General features: G+C 44.7%; 1 protein-coding gene across 1 annotated transcript in view; it reads left to right on the plus strand.

The window, feature by feature from the left end:
- The window catches only part of zc3h14 (zinc finger CCCH-type containing 14), a 76435-nt gene that overhangs the window by 35052 nt on the left and 22477 nt on the right, over nucleotides 1-18906 (plus strand). Inside the window, exons 8-12 of the mRNA XM_084314739.1 lie at nucleotides 8713-8813; nucleotides 9430-9594; nucleotides 11898-11975; nucleotides 15755-16319; nucleotides 18192-18391. Coding sequence (XP_084170865.1) covers nucleotides 8713-8813; nucleotides 9430-9594; nucleotides 11898-11975; nucleotides 15755-16319; nucleotides 18192-18391 — 1109 coding nt within the window. The remainder of the gene's footprint in view (nucleotides 1-8712; nucleotides 8814-9429; nucleotides 9595-11897; nucleotides 11976-15754; nucleotides 16320-18191; nucleotides 18392-18906) is intronic.

The raw sequence follows: 18906 nt of genomic DNA on the forward strand, positions 1-18906 counted from the left end.
GTTTTTGACCGGGTCTAATGGAAATGATTATTAATATTATACGCTAATATTACACTATTATTAATAGTAAGTAACTATTAAATAGTATTGCTGTGAATATGACTTCAATGAAAGGAGTTTTCCCAAACAGACATTCTGTTTATTACAAACAATGAAGAGGTTAGCAATAGGGATGTCCCGATCACGTTTTTTTGCTCCCGAGCCGATCATGTGATTTTGAGTATCTACCGATACCGATCTTTCCCGATCCTATCAAAAAAAAGGGAAAAAAAATTATTCAACAAACATGACCATGTTCACGTCTTAAACTCATACTGAGGCCTTAGTTTTGGTTTTAAATTGCATATCATTCATTTATTTATTGTCACACAGAGCAGAAGAATTTTGCCAAAACAAACCAATAGTATCCAGCTGCAGAACGGCAGACCAGCCACACTCTCAGACCCAAACGTATTTCCTTTGATTTAATTATACATCAAATGATTTATGTCAAGGATTGCAATGCCTCGCTTGAATGAAGTTAACTTTTCATTTGGATAACTAACGGCAACATTCAGGGTGAATGTAATGTGAGAAATTTGGATTAAAAAAAAAATGTTTTATTTGGGTCTGAGAGTTTGGCTGGTCTGCCGTTCTGCAGCTGGATACTATTGGTTTTTTTTGGCTAAATTCTTCTGCTTTGTGTGACAATAAATAAATGAATGATGATATGCAATTTAAAACCAAAACTAAGGCCTCAGTATGAGTTTAAGACGTGAACATGGTCATGTTTTTTTTTTTGATCCTGATCTTCGGAAAATCACGTGATCGATCACGTGATCGGATCGGGACATCCCTAGTTAACAACTCTTATACGCTTATATTTCATATGAAATGGATAAAACTAACCAGTGACTGAAATAAGCGTGATTAGGATTAGTAATTGACTCGAGAATATGGCGAGTTTAGCACCTCGCTGGGGGATATCGAGCGGCCACAGGGTTTTATCTCGAATCGGTGTTGAGATAGATAGAGACACCTGTAGCTCTTAACATGGCGTCCCTGGGTTTGGGCTGAAATCGCTATAAGATAACAGCCAAATGACATAAACTAGGATACTGCTAACTAGGGGTAGATGGTATAAACGGTATACGGTATAAACGGTATGAATTTGCTCTACGGTATGGATTTTGACTATACCTTGTAACCGGTAGAGCAGCTCTAAAATAGCAATGACGTCATGTAACCACAGCGCGACTATTTCACTCCGCATTTGCCCCTAAAAATAGATAGAATTAGTCATAGATAATAGATATGTGCAAACTGGAAAAAGTTTTTTAGGAGGCTTCGCGCAGTGGGCGTGTCAACACGCAATTGTCATTTCATAATAAACGCATATCACCGCGGCGCACAGCGAGTTTCAATTTCATTTCCTGGCATTTTTAACCAGTGGAGAAAGGTAAGAGATTTCCCTATCGTTTTTCTTCAATACTACAGTTTGCTGTGAACATTATGATATGTGTGTAGTGTTCTGACGGCTGGGCAGCGCAAGCTCGATGCTGAATTTTGCGAGAAGCATATGCAGCTGCAGAGCCGCAGAGTAGGGGCGCTTTCAGGTCCGGTCACAGGCCCGCTCAACAGCGCCCCCCCACCCAACGGCTGAATTGCCAATGGCTGAATTGGAGTATTGCACTGTGTATTGCACAGTGCAATACTCCAATTCAGCCGTTGGGTGGGGGGCGCTGTTGAGCGGGCCTGTGACCGGACCTGAAAGCGCCCCTACTCTGCGGCTCTGCAGTTGCATACTATTGGGATTGTTGGGAGCAGCACGGAGTCTCGACTCAGGACTTATTTTATTTGGAATATAATGACTGTATACGCAAAAGTAGCCTAGTTTTAAGTTAAAATATTATAAATCTACATGCCTTGAGGATGTCATTCTTTATATAGCCTGCCTATCAGGCAAAATAAATTATTCTAACGGAAACACTGATACCGTGATATATACCGTTACCGTCTATGCTTCAAATTATACCGTGATATAAATTTTAGATCATACCGTCCACCCCTACTGCTAACGGAGAACTCTGGAATGAACAGATTACAGAAGTGAGTTTAAACCTTACTTGAATGTGCTCTTATCAGCACCTAGGAAGTCCCTACCTTCCCCTTTAGAATGTGCCAGGCAAGGGATATTGATCTGTATGGCACCACGATTGTCCCCCTCGGAGGAAAACAGTGGCAAATTAAAAGGCGTCGGCGCTTTTGTGGGCGTTGCTGATGGAGCGGTTAAAGCCGCAAAGTTGGACTGGAGACAGCCAAGAGAACCCTCTCTAATGACACTGGAGACAGACAAGAGAACCCTCTCTAATGACACTGGAGACAGACAAGAGAACCATCTCTAATTACACTGGAGACAGACAAGAGAACTCTCTCTAATGACACTGGAGACAGACAGAGAACTCTCTCTAATGACACTGGAGACAGACAAGAGAACTCTCTCTAATGACACTGGAGACAGACGGAGAACTCTCTAATGACACTGGAGACAGACAAGAGAACCCTCTCTAATGACACTGGAGACAGACAAGAGAACCCTCTCTAATGACACTGGAGACAGACAAGAGAACTCTCTCTAATGACACTGGAGACAGACAAGAGAACCCTCTCTAATGACACTGGAGACAGACAAGAGAACCCTCTCTAATGACACTGGAGACAGACAGAGAACTCTCTAATGACACTGGAGACAGACAAGAGAACCCTCTCTAATGACACTGGAGACAGACAGAGAACTCTCTCTAATGACACTGGAGACAGACAAGAGAACTCTCTAATGACACTGGAGACAGACAAGAGAACTCTCTAATGACACTGGAGACAGACAAGATAACCCTCTCTAATGACACTGGAGACAGACAAGAGAACCCTCTCTAATGACACTGGAGACAGCCAAGAGAACCCTCTCTTTTTTTATCCACTTTTTCTCCCATTTTCTATTTTTCTCCCATCCCAATTTCGTATATCATCCAATTCTACCCTCCCCTGTCTCGAACGCTGTTTCATGCCTCCCACAAGCCGGCTGCAATGTGGACGAAGCCATACATAGCACGAGTCCCCTCCGGTACTCGAGGTAGCAGCCGTCGCATCTTTTCACCTGCACAGCGCGATCTCTCAGCGGCGGGGGTCTGCGTGGGAGGGACACGCCGCCCCCGGCGCTTCCTGATTCTACTGCGCAGGCGCACCAACCAACCTGTAGGAGTCGCTGTCCACAACGTCCGATCCCCACCCATCACTTTTCCCACCCTCTAATACTGCCAATTGTATTAGTACGGACGACCAGCCAAACTGAAAACAATGTGGAGAGCTGGGCTCGAACCCAGCGTCTCCAGCATTGGTGGCGAGTGCCTTGCCCACTACACCACCTAGCCGCCCCCCCCAAGAGAACCCTCTCTAATGACACTGGAGACAGACAAGAGAACTCTCTCTAATGACACTGGAGACAGACAAGAGAACCCTCTCTAATGACACTGGAGACAGACAAGAGAACCCTCTCTAATGACACTGGAGACAGACGAGAGAACCCTCTCTAATGACACTGGAGACGGACAAGAGAACCCTCTCTAATGACACTGGAGACAGACAAGAGAACTCTCTCTAATGACACTGGAGACAGACAAGAGAACTCTCTCTAATGACACTGGAGACAGCCAAGAGAACGCTCTCTAATGACACTGGAGACAGACAAGAGAACCCTCTAATGACACTGGAGACAGACAAGAGAACCCTCTCTAATGACACTGGAGACAGACAAGAGAACTCTCTCTAATGACACTGGAGACAGACAAGAGAACCCTCTCTAATGACACTGGAGACAGACAAGAGAACTCTCTAATGACACTGGATACAGACAAGAGAACCCTATCTCTAATGACACCGGAGACAGACAAGAGAACCCTCTCTCTAATGACTGGAGACAGCTTAAAGAGTCACCAGCGCAATCATACAGGCAAAAAGCCCTGCTACTGTGACGGAAGTGGAACCAGCTACTGTGTGTCTGGCAGTTTAAAGAGTCACCAGTGCAATCATACAGGCTGGCGTTGTCGGCAGGCGGAGTGGTTGCAGAGACAACTTTAACAGGAGGCTCCGAGCTAACAGCAGGCTAACCAGCCAGAGCTAACAGGAGCTAATTGGAGGCTAACTAGCCCGAGCTAACAGGAGGCTAACTAGAGCTAACAGCAGGCTAACCAACAAGAGCTAACAGCAGGCTAACTAGCCAGAGCTAACGAGCTAACAGCAGGCTAACTAGCCAGAGCTAACAGGAGCTAATTTGAGGCTAACTAGCCAGAGCTAAAAGCAGGCTAACCAGCCAGAGCTAACAGCAGGCTAACTAGCCAGAGCTAACAGGAGCTAACAGCAGGCTAACTAGCCAGAGCTAACAAGAGCTAACAGCAGGCTAACTAGCCAGAGCTAAAAGCAGGCTAACCAGCCAGAGCTAACAAGAGCTAACAGCAGGCTAACCAGCCAGAGCTAACAGGAGCTAATTGGAGGCTAACTAGCCCGAGCTAACAGGAGGCTAACTAGCCAGAGCTAACAGCAGGCTAACTAGCCAGAGCTAACAGCAGGCTAACTAGTCAGAGCTAACAGCAGGCTAACTAGCCAGAGCTAACAGCAGGCTAATTAGCCAGAGCTAACAGCAGGCTAACTAGCCAGAGCTAACAGCAGGCTAATTAGCCAGAGCTAACAGGAGCTAACAGCAGGCTAACTAGCCAGAGCTAACGGGAGGCTAAATAGCCGGAGCTGAAAGGAGGCTAACTAGCCGGAGCTAACAGCAGACGCTAGCTCAGGAGATACTAGCTCGGGAGACGCTAACTCATGAGAAGCTGGCGCAGCAGATGCTAGCTCAGGAGACGCTAGCTCATGAGAAGCTGACACAGGAGACGCTAGCTCATGAGAAGCTGGCACAGCGGATGCTAGCTCAAGAGAAGCTGGCACAGGAGACGCTAGCTCAGAAGAAGCTGGCACGGGAGACGCTAGCTCAGAAGAAGCTGGCCCAGCAGATGCTAGCTCAGGAGAAGCTGGTGCAGCAGACGCTAGCTCATGAGAAGCTGGCGCAGCAGATGCTAGCTCAGGAGAAGCTGGCTCAGCATATGCTAGCTCAGGAGAAGCTGGCACAGGAGATGCTAGCTCAGAAGAAGCTGGCGCAGCAGAAGCTGGCACAGCAGACGCTAGCTCAGGAGATGCTAGCTCAGGAGATGCTAGCTCGCATTTTGAGACACCTCAAAGGACTGGAGATCCCCGAAAGGGCCTCATTGGCCCAAATGATGGAAATAGAAGTAAGGACCCCCGGTCAAGATCCAGGGGAAAACATGGTGGAGAAACTAATCCCACAGGTGCGAGACGGGAGCATGGGAGCTCTCACTGTTGCAGCAGAATCAGTAATAATAATAATAATAATAATGGATTCAATTTGTACCGCACTTTATATTCGTGAGAATCTCTGAGTGCTACAGGAGATATAGACAAAAGTTAAATGAATAAAACAATTTAAAATGAATAAAAACAATTAAAAAGACTAACAACCAGTGAAATGGAAGAACCTAAGAGTAAAATAAAATAAAAATAATAATAAAATGAATAGAAGTAAAAAATAAAGGTAAAAGAAAATTCAGGCAAAAGCCTTGTTAAAAAGAAATGTTTTTAGGCCCATTTTAAAAGCCATACGTGGAGCACCTATGCAAGGATCATGCTTACTGCTTGAAAAGCTATTCATAGGTGTCCCAGGGGGTAACCTACTGGCAGCCAGATGCGCAGCATGGTCACGAGACCAGTTATGTACTGAATGTATGCTGTATGACCAAGTCAAAATGCTTTCTCAAAACAAACACAATAAGGGGGAAAGGAAAGGCGAGACCCCGAGAGATGAGAAGGCTCAACCTCGGCCTCCCAAAGTCCAGCAACAGTCACCGGCTAAAGCTAAACCGACCTACTAAAAAAAACAACAAAAGGGGGGCCTCCCAGGAGTTCCCCCCCCCGAAAACAACCCAGGAAAGAGCGGGGAAAACGGAGTCTTCTAACACCAAATATCTATCTGCAGACGATTGGGCGGCACTAACCCCAGAGCAGCAAGCGGAGATGAGGGCAAAGAGGAGAAATCTAGCGCAGAGGGGAGGGAAATGCTCATGTCCAGCATAGACCTGATGGGTCCTCAGCATGGAGTCTATGTCAAGTATATGAGGCCGGTGGACCTACGGAAAGAAATGGATAAGGCAGTTTTGGAAGAATACTTTTCCCTACGATGGTATTCTGTAATTTTTTTTAGCTCCTCATTCAATGTCATGCGTTGTACGAGACTTGAATAAGGCAGTTTTGGAAGAATACTTCTCCCTAGGATGGTATTCTGTCACTTTTTAAACGTTAGATTTACAAAACTGCACTTGACATTCAGCTCATCTTTCGAGAGGAATAATATATAGTATTATTGTCATTCGGGAAGAAACATGACATAGAATACTACATTCATTATGTATAGATTTTAGGTATACTATGTAAAGATGTCTGTCTTTTCTCTAAACCAGAGTAAAGAGGACAACAATTTGTATCTATTTCACTCAAAGGCAAGGGGGTTTCCTGACAGCAACCATTTGGTAGATTACACCCGTACCGACCATATCAGCTGCATGAGATGTACACTCACCAGTGACTATGCTTTTACGAGGAAAGGATTATCTGATGATTATCACTATTTGCTTGCTAAATAAAATATAGACCTTGCAACTCTCATCGAGTCTAGCGAACTTGACGCGGGGGGCAAGGCGAGCATCAGACCCTCTGTGTTTCGACGGACTTATCAGATTTGAGGGGGCCTGGAAGTCTCAGCGTGCAGGACGCTGTGCGCTGGGCGGTCAGATCACCGGTTTATGAGTGTCAAACTGATTAGGAGGTTCTGGGGCTTAGAACATCCCTGAGTTGGGCTTTATACTAGTTGAATAGGTATTAACAGCCAAGAGAATATGAACTGGAATAGCTGTTGTCAGGAGTAGAATTAATTACAGATTTGAGTTAAAACCTTACTTAAGATTGGTCTTATCAGCAAGCAAACCTCTCCAACCAAGACTCCTCGTAATGCGGGAGATCTGGAACAATGAGTGACGTAGATGGTCTGCAAAGCGCAGCAGACAGCCTAAGAGTTAATTGGTAAAAAATCTATCAGGAACAAGAGAGGGTTGATAGAAACAACTTGAAGTAACGTTTACTCGCGACTAACAGCCTAAAAAAGGCTTAAAGTCACACTTGAGTAGAAAGCTCAAAGCTCTATTCGGGAATATCACCCTACGGAAGGATCAGTCTCTCACACTCTAGTAGAAAGCTCTACTTTGTGATTAGCACCCCACGGAAGGATCAGTCTCTCACACTCGAGTAGAAAGCTCTATTCGTGAATATCGCCCTACGGAAGGATCAGTCTCTCACACTCCAGTAGAAATCTCTACTTTGTGATTAGCACCCTACGGAAGGATCAGTCTCTCACACTCCAGTAAAAAGCTCTACTTTGTGATTAGCACCCTACGGAAGGATCAGTCTCTCACACTCCAGTAGAAAGCTCTACTTTGTGATTAGCACCCTACGGAAGGATCAGTCTCTCACACTCAAGTAGAAGGCTCTATTCGTGAATATCACCCTACGGAAGGATCAGTCTCTCACACTCCAGTAGAAAGCTCTACTTTGTGATTAGCACCCTACGGAAGGATCAGTCTCTCACACTCGAGTAGAAAGTTCTATTCGCCTTCCCGCCTCCATTCCAATGAAACGAAAGTAAGCGGTGCCTTCCCGCCTCCATTCCAATGAAACGAAAGTAAGCGGTGCCTTCCCACCTCCATTCCAATGAAACGAAAGTAAGCGGCGCCTCGATTCCACCGCTCTACAACAAGCACGTGGAGATTATCTGTGTTGAAAACAACAAGGACGTGCAGCAGACATGTCGACGAAGAAGTCATCAGATGTGTGGTTACACTTTAAAATATGCAAAGACAATGCCCAAAAAGCAGAGTGCCAGATATGCCAGAATAAAATGGCATATCACAACTCTACAACAACTTTGTCAAATCACCTAAAAAACGTAAGTATCGTTGTACACGACGGCGACGCCACACAAAACATTAAGGCTATGCCTATGCTGCTATGACTAATGTGTTACCAAGTTGGCTAATTTAATTGTAATCATCTGCTTTTGTAGGTGCATTGTCTGATATAATTATAAATTAAATATAATATAATTGTTTGCTTGATAGACAAAGGTTGCAACATAATTATGTAATGTCATGTCGTTGGCTGTGAGAGCAGCCCCACTGCACCCAGGCAGCGCAGCCGAGTGAAACCTTGTTGGCTGTGTCACAGTCACGAAAGGGGCTACTTAATTAATTAATCCAATCCACTATTTATAGAGCACATTTAAAAACAACAAAATGTACCAAAGTGCTGCTGTACAAGTCCCACAACATAAGAAAAAAAATTACAATTAATATTTTTTTTATTTTTATATTTTTTTCGAAGCTCGGCCCCGAAGCTTCGATTGCCAAAAAAAACTTCGAAGGTCAGCCCTACACTGTACTGTATAGCTGTATCACGTTCCTATGTGTTTTGTAAACATAATGGCGATTCAAGTAATCTGAATCTCATGAACTTTTTCTACTGTATCCGTCACATTTATCATTGTCATATCTTGTGTCATTTCAGACCTACCCTCCCACCAGCCAAACAGGCCAACAGAAACCTGATACTCAAAGCCATCTCTGAAGCCCAGGACTCCATCACCAAGACTACCTCCTACACCGCAAGTACGCCATGCGCTTGAGAAGACTGAATACAACAATTTCAACATGTCTGTAGATTAGGGCTAAAAGATAGATAGAAAACATCTACCATGGTTACATGCTGCCATGCTGGGAGAAAGATTCTAAACATTCTGTGAAAAGTTGGTCAAACTACACCTCAAGTGAGAAATGGGTCCTATACTGATCATTTAAAAAAAAATGCTTATGAGCTTAAAAAAAATAAACAGAATAATATTGCTGTATAGTTTGTTTATACTTCAGAAGTATGATATTTAGACTTGGTCCTGAAAATGAATGGAAGTGAATGAGGAGCCTGACACCTGGGAGGAATGGTGGTAGTGTACTGGCATTGAGGAATACAGGGACAGCAGTGGTCGCTAGCTTACTTGTAAATTACTTTAGATACACTGACTGATGATTTTTGACAGGTTCTACCAAAGTGAAATATCCCTTTAAAACACTCAAGTTAGAGGTTCGATTCCCACTGGAGACACCCGTGCTACAAATGTACAGACTTGTTGTTCGGTGAGGCCCTTTGCAGAAAAGCTTCCACCAAAATGGCATATTGAAATGTTTTACCCAAAACAATGATTTTTCTGTGCTTGTGTTTGCTCCCCAGCACCACTACCACAGAGGCAGACTGTGCCGGTGGCGCCCCGTACCCGCCTGGCTAACAGTGACGAGATGACCGCAGCCATCCAGCTGGTCCAAGACCACCTCCAGAGCCTGGCCCCCAGGCCACACACCTACAACCCTACAGGACTACCCACCTCCAGAGCCCTTGGTATAACTATAGTGTCATATGAAGTAACTAATACTGTCCAGACTGTCCAACATCAAAGACATTAGTAACAGTCTCCCAGACATGCAGTTGCAGCATGTGACATGTTTTTTTGTTGAAATGTTGAAATGCAGACCGAACTCTGGAGATTGTTCAGCCTTCTAAGAGGACTGTGTGCATTTATTTAGATTTTTATAAGGGTACTACTGATGGAAACTTGATCAAATATTTGTAAAATGTTAGCACATTTTAACAGTACTGTGATAATACTGATAACCACGATAATCTTCATACCGTTACATCTCTACTATAGACATGTTTCCCGTCCACGTTAGACTCTGTGTTCACACGCATTAAGGAGGCAAAAAGGAACATAATCCTGGTCAGAACAATGGGGCAGACTACAATATATTTGCATTTGTTAGCCATGCTAGCGATCTAAACAATCAATCCATGCCAAAGCTAGAAATATATAAAAGGTGAAAGACTCTATGCCATGGTTTCTCCATAGAGCCCTGTTGTACTTTTAGTCAGGGGAGTGTCATGGATTCTCGATAGAGCCCCATTGTACTTTTAGTCAGGGGAGTGTCATGGATTCTCCATAGAGCCCCATTGTGCTTTTATTCAGGAGAGTGCCATGGTTTCTCCATAGAGCCCCATTGTGCTTTTATTCAGGGGATTGCCATGGTTTCTAGTCAGGGGAGTGCCATGGTTTCTCCATAGAGCCCATTGTGCTTTTATTCAGGGGAGTGCCATGGTTTCTCCATAGAGCCCTGTTGTACTTTTAGTCAGGCGAGTGCCATGGTTTCTCCATAGAGCCCATTGTGCTTTTAGTCAGGCGAGTGCCATGGTTTCTCCATAGAGCCCATTGTGCTTTTATTCAGGGGAGTGCCATGGTTTCTCCATAGAGCTCTGTTGTACTTTTAGTCAGGTGAGTGCCATGGTTTCTCCATAGAGCCTCGCTGTACTTTTTTTAGCACTGCAAGTAGGAGGGTAACTCGGTTGCATGATTCAGCGGGTATTGCTGATTGGCTCAAACACATTGTGTTTACAAAACCATCTATAGTAGTACTGTAGATTTCTTCCTAGATAAAACATGTTGCAGCCTGTTTTATTCAATGTGTTTTTCGTAAAAGATGACTAAAGATGATAAAAGCAACAGCCTACATTGAATACATCAATGTGTTTTTTTTTAATCATTATTTTTTAATAAAATTCTTTTATAAGATCTGGCCTTCAAAAAGTATTTTTCCAAAAATGAGTCTTGAAAAAGAGAGGTCGTCTTATGTAAGGGATAAGGTCATTGTCGCAAAATAATTGACCGACACGGAGTTTAGAACACAGAGGCGCAGCCGAGGTGTTTTGAACGTCAGTGAAGGTCAATTATTTTGCGACAATGACCGAGTATAGGGTATACATTATCCCGCTTATTACATGGCTAACTTACTAACAATATACCTAATTCATCGACAAGACGAGATCAAATGCAGACGCAGTTGTTCTGTGGCTCTGTCAGCCCAAATAAAGTGATTATTATTATCGGCAGCCGGCAGGTCTGTGGTCTGATTGCATGACTGAGTGCAGCTGTGCATATGCTGAGCAGCACTGATACAGTGTGTGTAGTGGGCTTGATTGGTCCAGCTGCGCACAGCGGTCATTATTGTTCGACAGAGGTCCGTTATCGAGTAATATCGGACCTCTGACGAGCGCTATTGACCAATCACAAGCAAGCATTTCGGCTAGGGATGGCCGATATTATCGGCCGATATCGGCAGTAAAATGTGATATCGGAAAATATCGGTATCGGTAAAAAAAAAATTTAAAACAATAACAATATTGCATCCAGTGAAATTATTAGTTACCTGAAATTATTAAAAAAAATTGGGGGGGAAACCCTGCATATATCGGTATCGGTTGATATCTGTATCGGAAATTGAGAGTTGGACAATATCGGTATCGGTAAAAAAGCCAATATCGAGCATCCCTAATTTCGGCGAATGTGAAAACGCCATGTAATAAAATTGGATAATATATATTATATAATTGGATAATATTATTTGCTGCCTTTTTAAAAATCAAAGCTGAAAATAGAAATGAAGACCAGAAACAATTTGGTTTTCTTCACTCAAGAATCACTGTATTCTGACCCGTCTGTCTCTCTCTTTCTCATTTGCATTCTCGTCTCCCCCCCCCTCTCTTTCACTCTCTTTCTCTCATTCTCTTTCTCATTTGCATTCTCTTTCACATTCTCCCTCTCTCTCCTGTCATTCTTTCTCTCCCCCTCTCATCTCTCTTTGTGCCTGCAGCACCATCTAGGTCACTGGCATCACGCCTTCAGTTGGAGATATCTGAGAACAATGCCAGAAAAGAGCAACATGAATACAGTGAGTCATACATTTAACTATTTGAAAGTGACTATTTGTATTTTTTGAAGTTCTGGAGTGCGTGCAGAACAAATTTGAGACCACCGGCGCTTTATCACACCACTCACTGCTGCTCTAGTCTCAAAAGGTCTGGTGCGAACAGCTTGGTTGGTCTTCTTGCGGTACCAGAGAAGTATGCCTAGAGACAAACGATACATGATGGAACGTGGAGTATTTGCAGCAATGGAAAAACAAATACCGGGTATGCACTTACCTTGACCCCAAGCCAAGAATTGGCTCTTCTAAAAGTCTGCATGTAAAATTTATATTAAACGGCACACCGAAGCAACAGAGCAAAAATGCTCATGGAAAATGGATTGAAAACACAGACGGTACCACTTGTGGCCAGCAGGTGCCACAATTTCACATTAACCTGAATTCTATCATTCTGTTGTGAGGAGGACATGTGATAATCAGACATACAACTTACCAACATGTTGTGTCTTGAGAGCTCTGCCGCAACTACAGAGCTCTCGACACGGAACTACAGAGCTCTCGACACGGAACTACAGAAGCTCTCGAGACACAGAACTACAGAAGCTCTCGAGATGCAGAACTACAGAAGCTCTCGACACGGAACCACAGAGCTCTCGAGACACAGAACTACAGAGCTTTTGAGGCAGAACTACAGAAGCTCTCGAGACACAGCTCTCGAGACTCATAACTACAGAGCTCTCGAGACACAGAACTACAGAAGCTCTCGAGACTCATAACTACAGAGCTCTCGAGACACAGAACTACAGAAGCTCTCGAGACTCATAACTACGGAGCTCTCGAGACACAGAACTACAGAGCTCTTGAGGCAGAACTACAGAGCTCTCGAGATGCAGAACTACAGAGCTCTCGAAACACGGGAACACATTATTTATTTTTTTGATCCACTTTTTCTCCCATTTTCTATTTTTCTCCCATCCCAATTTTGTATCCCTCCCCTGTCTCGAACGCTGTTTCTTGCCTCCCACAAGCCGGCTACAATGTGGACTAAGGGCATGCGTCCACTTAGCTCACATTTCCAGCTGAAAAACGCTGGCAGTGCGCCGGTAGTGGTGGGATGAAGCGCATCTTGTAGCGAGATGACAGAGAGAAAGAAATCTAGCGACCGCCATCTTTTTAGCGTATTTTACTGCCGCGGTTTTGCACATATAGCATATTTTACTACACTTTCTTGTATATTAATTATATAGTTATTGCCTGACACCACAGTTCGCCCTTTGCTTTTTATTAGTGTATTCGTGTAGTTATTATTAGTGTATTTGTGCCGTCTCTTGTGGGTAGACAGGCAGGCAACTCCGGTGTCAGGTTACAAACAGAGTGGTAGATATGACAGGCTGTGATTGGTTGTCTGAAAAGACGCCCAGCGCATCGCTCTGAAAAGTTCAGAAAGTTTCAACTTTAAACGCTGGGTCGGCCGCACAAAAGCGCTTAAAAAAGAAGGCGACTGCAGCGCATTTCCTATAGGCGGCAGCATGTGGCCGCATAAGCTCCCTCCCCATTGGGATCAATTGAAAAAAGACGCTTGCGGCCATAAATATGAGGCAGGTGGACATGGGCCCTAAGGGCCCTTTCTCACTCACGTTTGGAGATCGAATCACTGCTCCCGAGAATGGGGGGGAGTGTTCTCACTCACCCCTTTTGCGATGCGAAACGGCGCTGATTCGTTTTGCCCCCCGCTGAACGGGATCAGTTGGATTAGGTGGTCTCAGAATCGCGCCGTGCCGGTGCGGGGGGCGTGACACACACAACGTCGTTACTGTCATGCTTGCTTGAATTTTGGGCAGATAACGCCACACCCACAAAAACGATATTTATGGGCAATTTGAGAGTTCAGACCTCAACCAAAAACAAGTGGATGAAAACATGAAACCACATTACAAAGCACAGCACTTCCCTGGCTCGCATTAGGCCTGGCAATTTTTGTTTGCCATGCTATTTTCTATACATTAGTTTCTTGTTTGAATGCATTTATTTCTATTAGACCAGTGGTGCCCAACCAGTCGGCCGTGGTCGACCAGTAGATCAATGACATGTAATATAATTGCCACGAACAATGGGATAATGTTAGCTGCTGGACGTTAACGTTAACCCTGCAAAACGCTCAAAATGCGGACTCTACAACAGAGTTCCATTCGTGAGAAAAGAGGCAGAACACACAGTGAATGTATCCGTTTTGTTTATTGCACGTTCTTTGCTGAAAAGAAAGTGCTACAGGCTATACTAGACTAGGCTAAGCTAACTAGCGTTAACCGTTAGCTTAGCGTTATCCCTGGGAAACGCTCAAAAGCGAACTCTACAACACCATCCATTCGTGATAAAATGGGGTGGGTTATATTGACAAGGCTTGACAACAGAGGTTCAAATATAACTTCATATTTATTGCTTATTTATTCATTTTATATCAGCATCCAGTCTCCCGCGCCATGTTAACACTTCCTGTGTTTACATTTTCGAACGTGACATCATCACCTACGGCAAGCGTAAACGCTCAAGGCAAACCGTAAACAGAACCCGGAACGAAACAAGACTGCAGTGTGTACGCAAACTAGAGGGGGGGGGGGGGAGTTCGCATCAGATCACGGAACGGGCTAGAACGGAACGAAATAGAAACGAATAGGGTGAGTGAGAAAGGGCCCTAAGTCATACATAGCACGAGTCCCCTCCGATACTTGACGTAACAGCAGTCGCATCTTTTCACCTGCGCGGCGCGATCTTTCAGCGTCAGGGGTCTGCGGTTTGGAGGGGCGCCGCCCCCATCGCTTCCTGATTCTACTGCGCAGGCGCACCAACCGACCTGTAGGAGTCGCTGTCCACAACGCCCGATCCCCACCCATCAGTTTCCCACCCCCTAATACTGCCAATGTGTATTAGTACGGACGACCAGCTAACTGAAAGCAATGTGGAGCGCTGGGCTCAAACAGGCGAACCCAGCGTCTCCAGTATTCGTGGTGAGCTCCTTGCCCACTGCACCACGTAGATTGGTGCATTTTATGTCCGATTATCACGGCGTACATTCCGGTTGAAAATTGGTAAAGTGGCCCTTTTAAGGCAGACATGTCTAGAGAAAAATACATTGGCGCTGTTAAAATGTGTCTTTACTTTACAAACTTAACTTAGACATATATGCTGTTAAGTTAATGTTGTTAATATTATATCTTGACTTGATTTTAATTAAGCTAGACTAGCGGTGTCCTGATAACAGTATAACAAACAAATGCCACTCAATACATACAGGCAGGCCAAAATATTTTCTGAATGTTAACAGAAAAGTCAAATAACCTCACCATCCCATTAGGACTATTAAAAGCCATTATTCTAATATTATTCTTTGGACTGGTTCTGTGTTTACACTCTAACTTTATCCGCCATGTTCGAAGAAATAACTCATGTGTGTTTGCTGTGTGCAAAACAATGGTTGCTATGTCTTTATTTTTGGAAATATAGTCGTATTGCTGGATCTTGTAAACAAGTCACAGTGGAACAGTAATATCATGCTTTTCTGGTGTTTTACCTACTCTACCACTGCACAGAATTTAAGCATTTTCTTTTGAAAGTGGTCACCAATGGTTAAAGGCAGCCATGCTGGAAGAAGAACTACACAAACCTTCTGTGTAAGGCCTCTATCGTTTGACCGATGGCTACCTGTGTTATACCTGCATCTGAAACGCCTCTCCATTCTACATGGAGGATCCCCTACTGTGTTCCTCTCCTGTTGTGTTTTACTCACTCAAGATTCTGTTCTACAGGAGTGGAGGTGGCCGAGGGGAGTGGTAGTGGGAGTGCGAGTGGGAGTGGGAGTGAGGCCAAGGCCTTCGACACTCGTTCCTTCATCATGAGTCGACCACTGCTGGAAGAACCTCCCGTCAGGAACCTGTTGAGTAGACCTCTACTGGAGCAACCTTCTGCGATGAACCTCATGACTAGACCTCTACTGGAAGAAGCTCCTATCAGGCACCTGTTGACTAGACCTCTACTGGAAGAAGCTCCTATCAGGAACCTGTTGAGTAGACCTCTACTGGAAGAAGCTCCTATCAGGCACCTGTTGAGTAGACCTCTACTGGAAGAAGCTCCTATCAGGAACCTGTTGAGTAGACCTCTACTGGAAGAAGCTCCTATCAGGAACCTGTTGAGTAGACCTCTACTGGAAGAAGCTCCTATCAGGAACCTGTTGAGTACACCTCTACTGGAAGAAGCTCCTATCAGGCACCTGTTGAGTAGTCCATCACATGTGGAACCGTCTCTCAGGAGCCGACTGGGACTGCAGGTTAAAGGGGAGATCCAGCCTGCCACGCCTCGCATGGTCCAGCCCAGGTACAGTACATACACCCACAGACCGTAGATGCATACAAACATGCTCACGGATGTATCATTCATAGTAGGGCTGACATGACTGCAGGGAACAAAATAAACACCCGCCAAGCGCCAAATGCGTGTAGATTTAAGGTTTGGCGAGTAAAAATGAGAGGTCTGCCCGCCACCTGGCGTGTAGTTCATATCGATAGTTCGATACTGTGCGGGTCTCATTTCCGCCCCAAGCGCAGCTCCAGTCATAATATCTATGGCTCCAGCAGCTAGCAACGTTCGGTTCATATGATACTCTTATTTTGAAAAACCCTGTAGCAACTCCGCAAGTCATATCCGCCCAGTCCGTGCTTCTGAAAGCAGAGCAGCGCTACACAGCAGTGCGCCTACACGACCCGAAATAAGTCTGTGGTGTTTTTTTTTCTTCTCACAACGGGTCAAATGCATCTACATGCTTTGCACCGTCGCCTTCCTTTATGCCCACATCGCCCGAAATTAACGTTTATGTACCATTACAATCACTACAACGTTAGTGTAAGCTATAACAAGCTAATCCTGATCAGAGGCAGAGGCGCAGAGCCATAGAGAACAGCAGACACAGTGTGGACTGGGGAAAGGGAAATGGGGGGGGGGGGGGGGCGCACTCCCCTTCCCTGTGTGTGTGTGTGCGTGCGTTTGGAAAGACGATGAAGTCACTAGTCAGGACTCAGGACAGGAGTATATTATAGTAAACTGAGGATTACTGAGGATGGACAGATAATGTTGATATTCAAATATAAAAAAGTTTCGAGAGGAGTGGAAGTTTGAAGACGGACTACAATATGATGCGGGGGTGGTGAGTTGAAACAGTGTGTGTGTGTGTGTGTCCCGACCCCACTTCTATGTTTCAATAAATTATTTGCATTTAAAACTATTAACCCTGACTCATTCCTTCAGTCCACTCAAAATTATGCTAATATTCCTTATGTTGTTTATGATATTAATTGAAAATAGCATATGAGAGTATTATATACCGTACTTTTCGCACTATAAGCCGCACCTGACTATAAGCCGCAGCAGCTAAATTGAATGATGTGTACATATATAAGCCGCACTGGACTATAAGCCGCATGTGTTTTAATGTTTAATTACCATATGTAAGGAGTGGAGCCTGCGGCTTAATTTGACTCAACACGGGAAACCTCACCCGGCCCGGACACGGAAAGGATTGACAGATTGATTGCTCTTTCTCGATTCTGTGGGTGGTGGTGCATGGCCGTTCTTATATTGAGCTTTAAGTTCCCACCTCTACAGAGAATGACTCCCATTGGGACACAATACTGTCGGACAAATAACATTAACTCATTTACAAGTTGTATTAAGTTTAGCAAATAAGTGGAACAGATAAATAACATTTCAATGCAGTAAAAAAAGCAATATTTCGATTTTCGGGTTTTGTCCACATATAAGCCGCACCGTTATATAAGCCGCAGGGTCGAAAAATGGGGAAAAAAGCTGCGGCTTATAGTCCGAAAAGTACGGTAGTAATAATAACACATGGCGATATACTAAAAAGCTATTTATAATTTTTGGCTGGTAAAAAATCGGCCTGGCTGGTAGATTTTAAAAACTACCAGCCAGGCCGATTTTTTACCAGCCAAAAATGGCTCGTAAGTCAAAAAGTTAAGTTTGTTCCCTGCATGACTGTTTCAAAGCTTCAATCGGTGCCATGGTAATCAATGCCGAGATCACTATTCCAATGCTCTGTCAGAATAAGAAATCTCTCTCTCTCTCTCTCTCTCTCTCTCTCTCTCTCTCTCTCTCTCTCTCTCTCTCTCTCTCTCTCTCTCTCTTTCTCTTCTTCTTCTTCTTCTTTCTTTCTTTCTTTCTTTCTCTCTCTAGTAAGGAGCGAGGGGATGTGGTGGGCTCTGCCAGTCCAAAGTTCATTGTGACGCTGGACGGGGTGCCCAGCCCTCTGGGGTACCTGGCAGACTGTGACATGGAGGTCGACGACCTCAGGCCGCCCCTGAGGGTCACTGAGGCCACCGTCCAGCTAAACCGAGTGGGCATCCTTCAGCGGCTGCAGGGAGACTTCTCAGACGGTACACACATCCTCTTCGGTGTGGAGTTGATATGAGGATCACAGTCATGGAATTTGATCAGCAAAAATGTGTCTGAGCCCTATAGACAAACATTCTAAAGGGGCCCAAGTTTATCTCCTGTAAGGCTGAGACGATATGCCATTTGGAAGAATCGATAAATCGGGACAATTATCGATATAGATTCTTTAAATAATTTTGCATGTGTAAAAAAAAGAGAAATTGGCAGTATTAGGGGGTGGGAAACTGATGGGTGGGGATCAGGCGTTGTGGACAGCGACTCCTACAGGTCGGTTGGTGCGCCTGCGCAGTAGAATCAGGAAGCGATGGGGGCGGCGCCCCTCCGAAGCGCAGACCCCTGACGCTGAAAGATTGCGCCGTGCAGGTGAAAAGATGCGACTGCTGTTACCTCGAGTATCGGAGGGGACTTGTGCTATGTATGACTTAGTCCACATTGCAGCCGGTTTGTGGGAGGCAAGAAACAGCGTTCGAGACAGGGGAGGGTTGAATTGGATGAT

The sequence above is a fragment of the Notolepis coatsorum genome, assembly GCF_963971535.1.
Source record: "Notolepis coatsorum genome assembly, chromosome: 5".
NCBI classification, from domain to species: Eukaryota; Metazoa; Chordata; class Actinopteri; order Aulopiformes; family Paralepididae; genus Notolepis; species Notolepis coatsorum.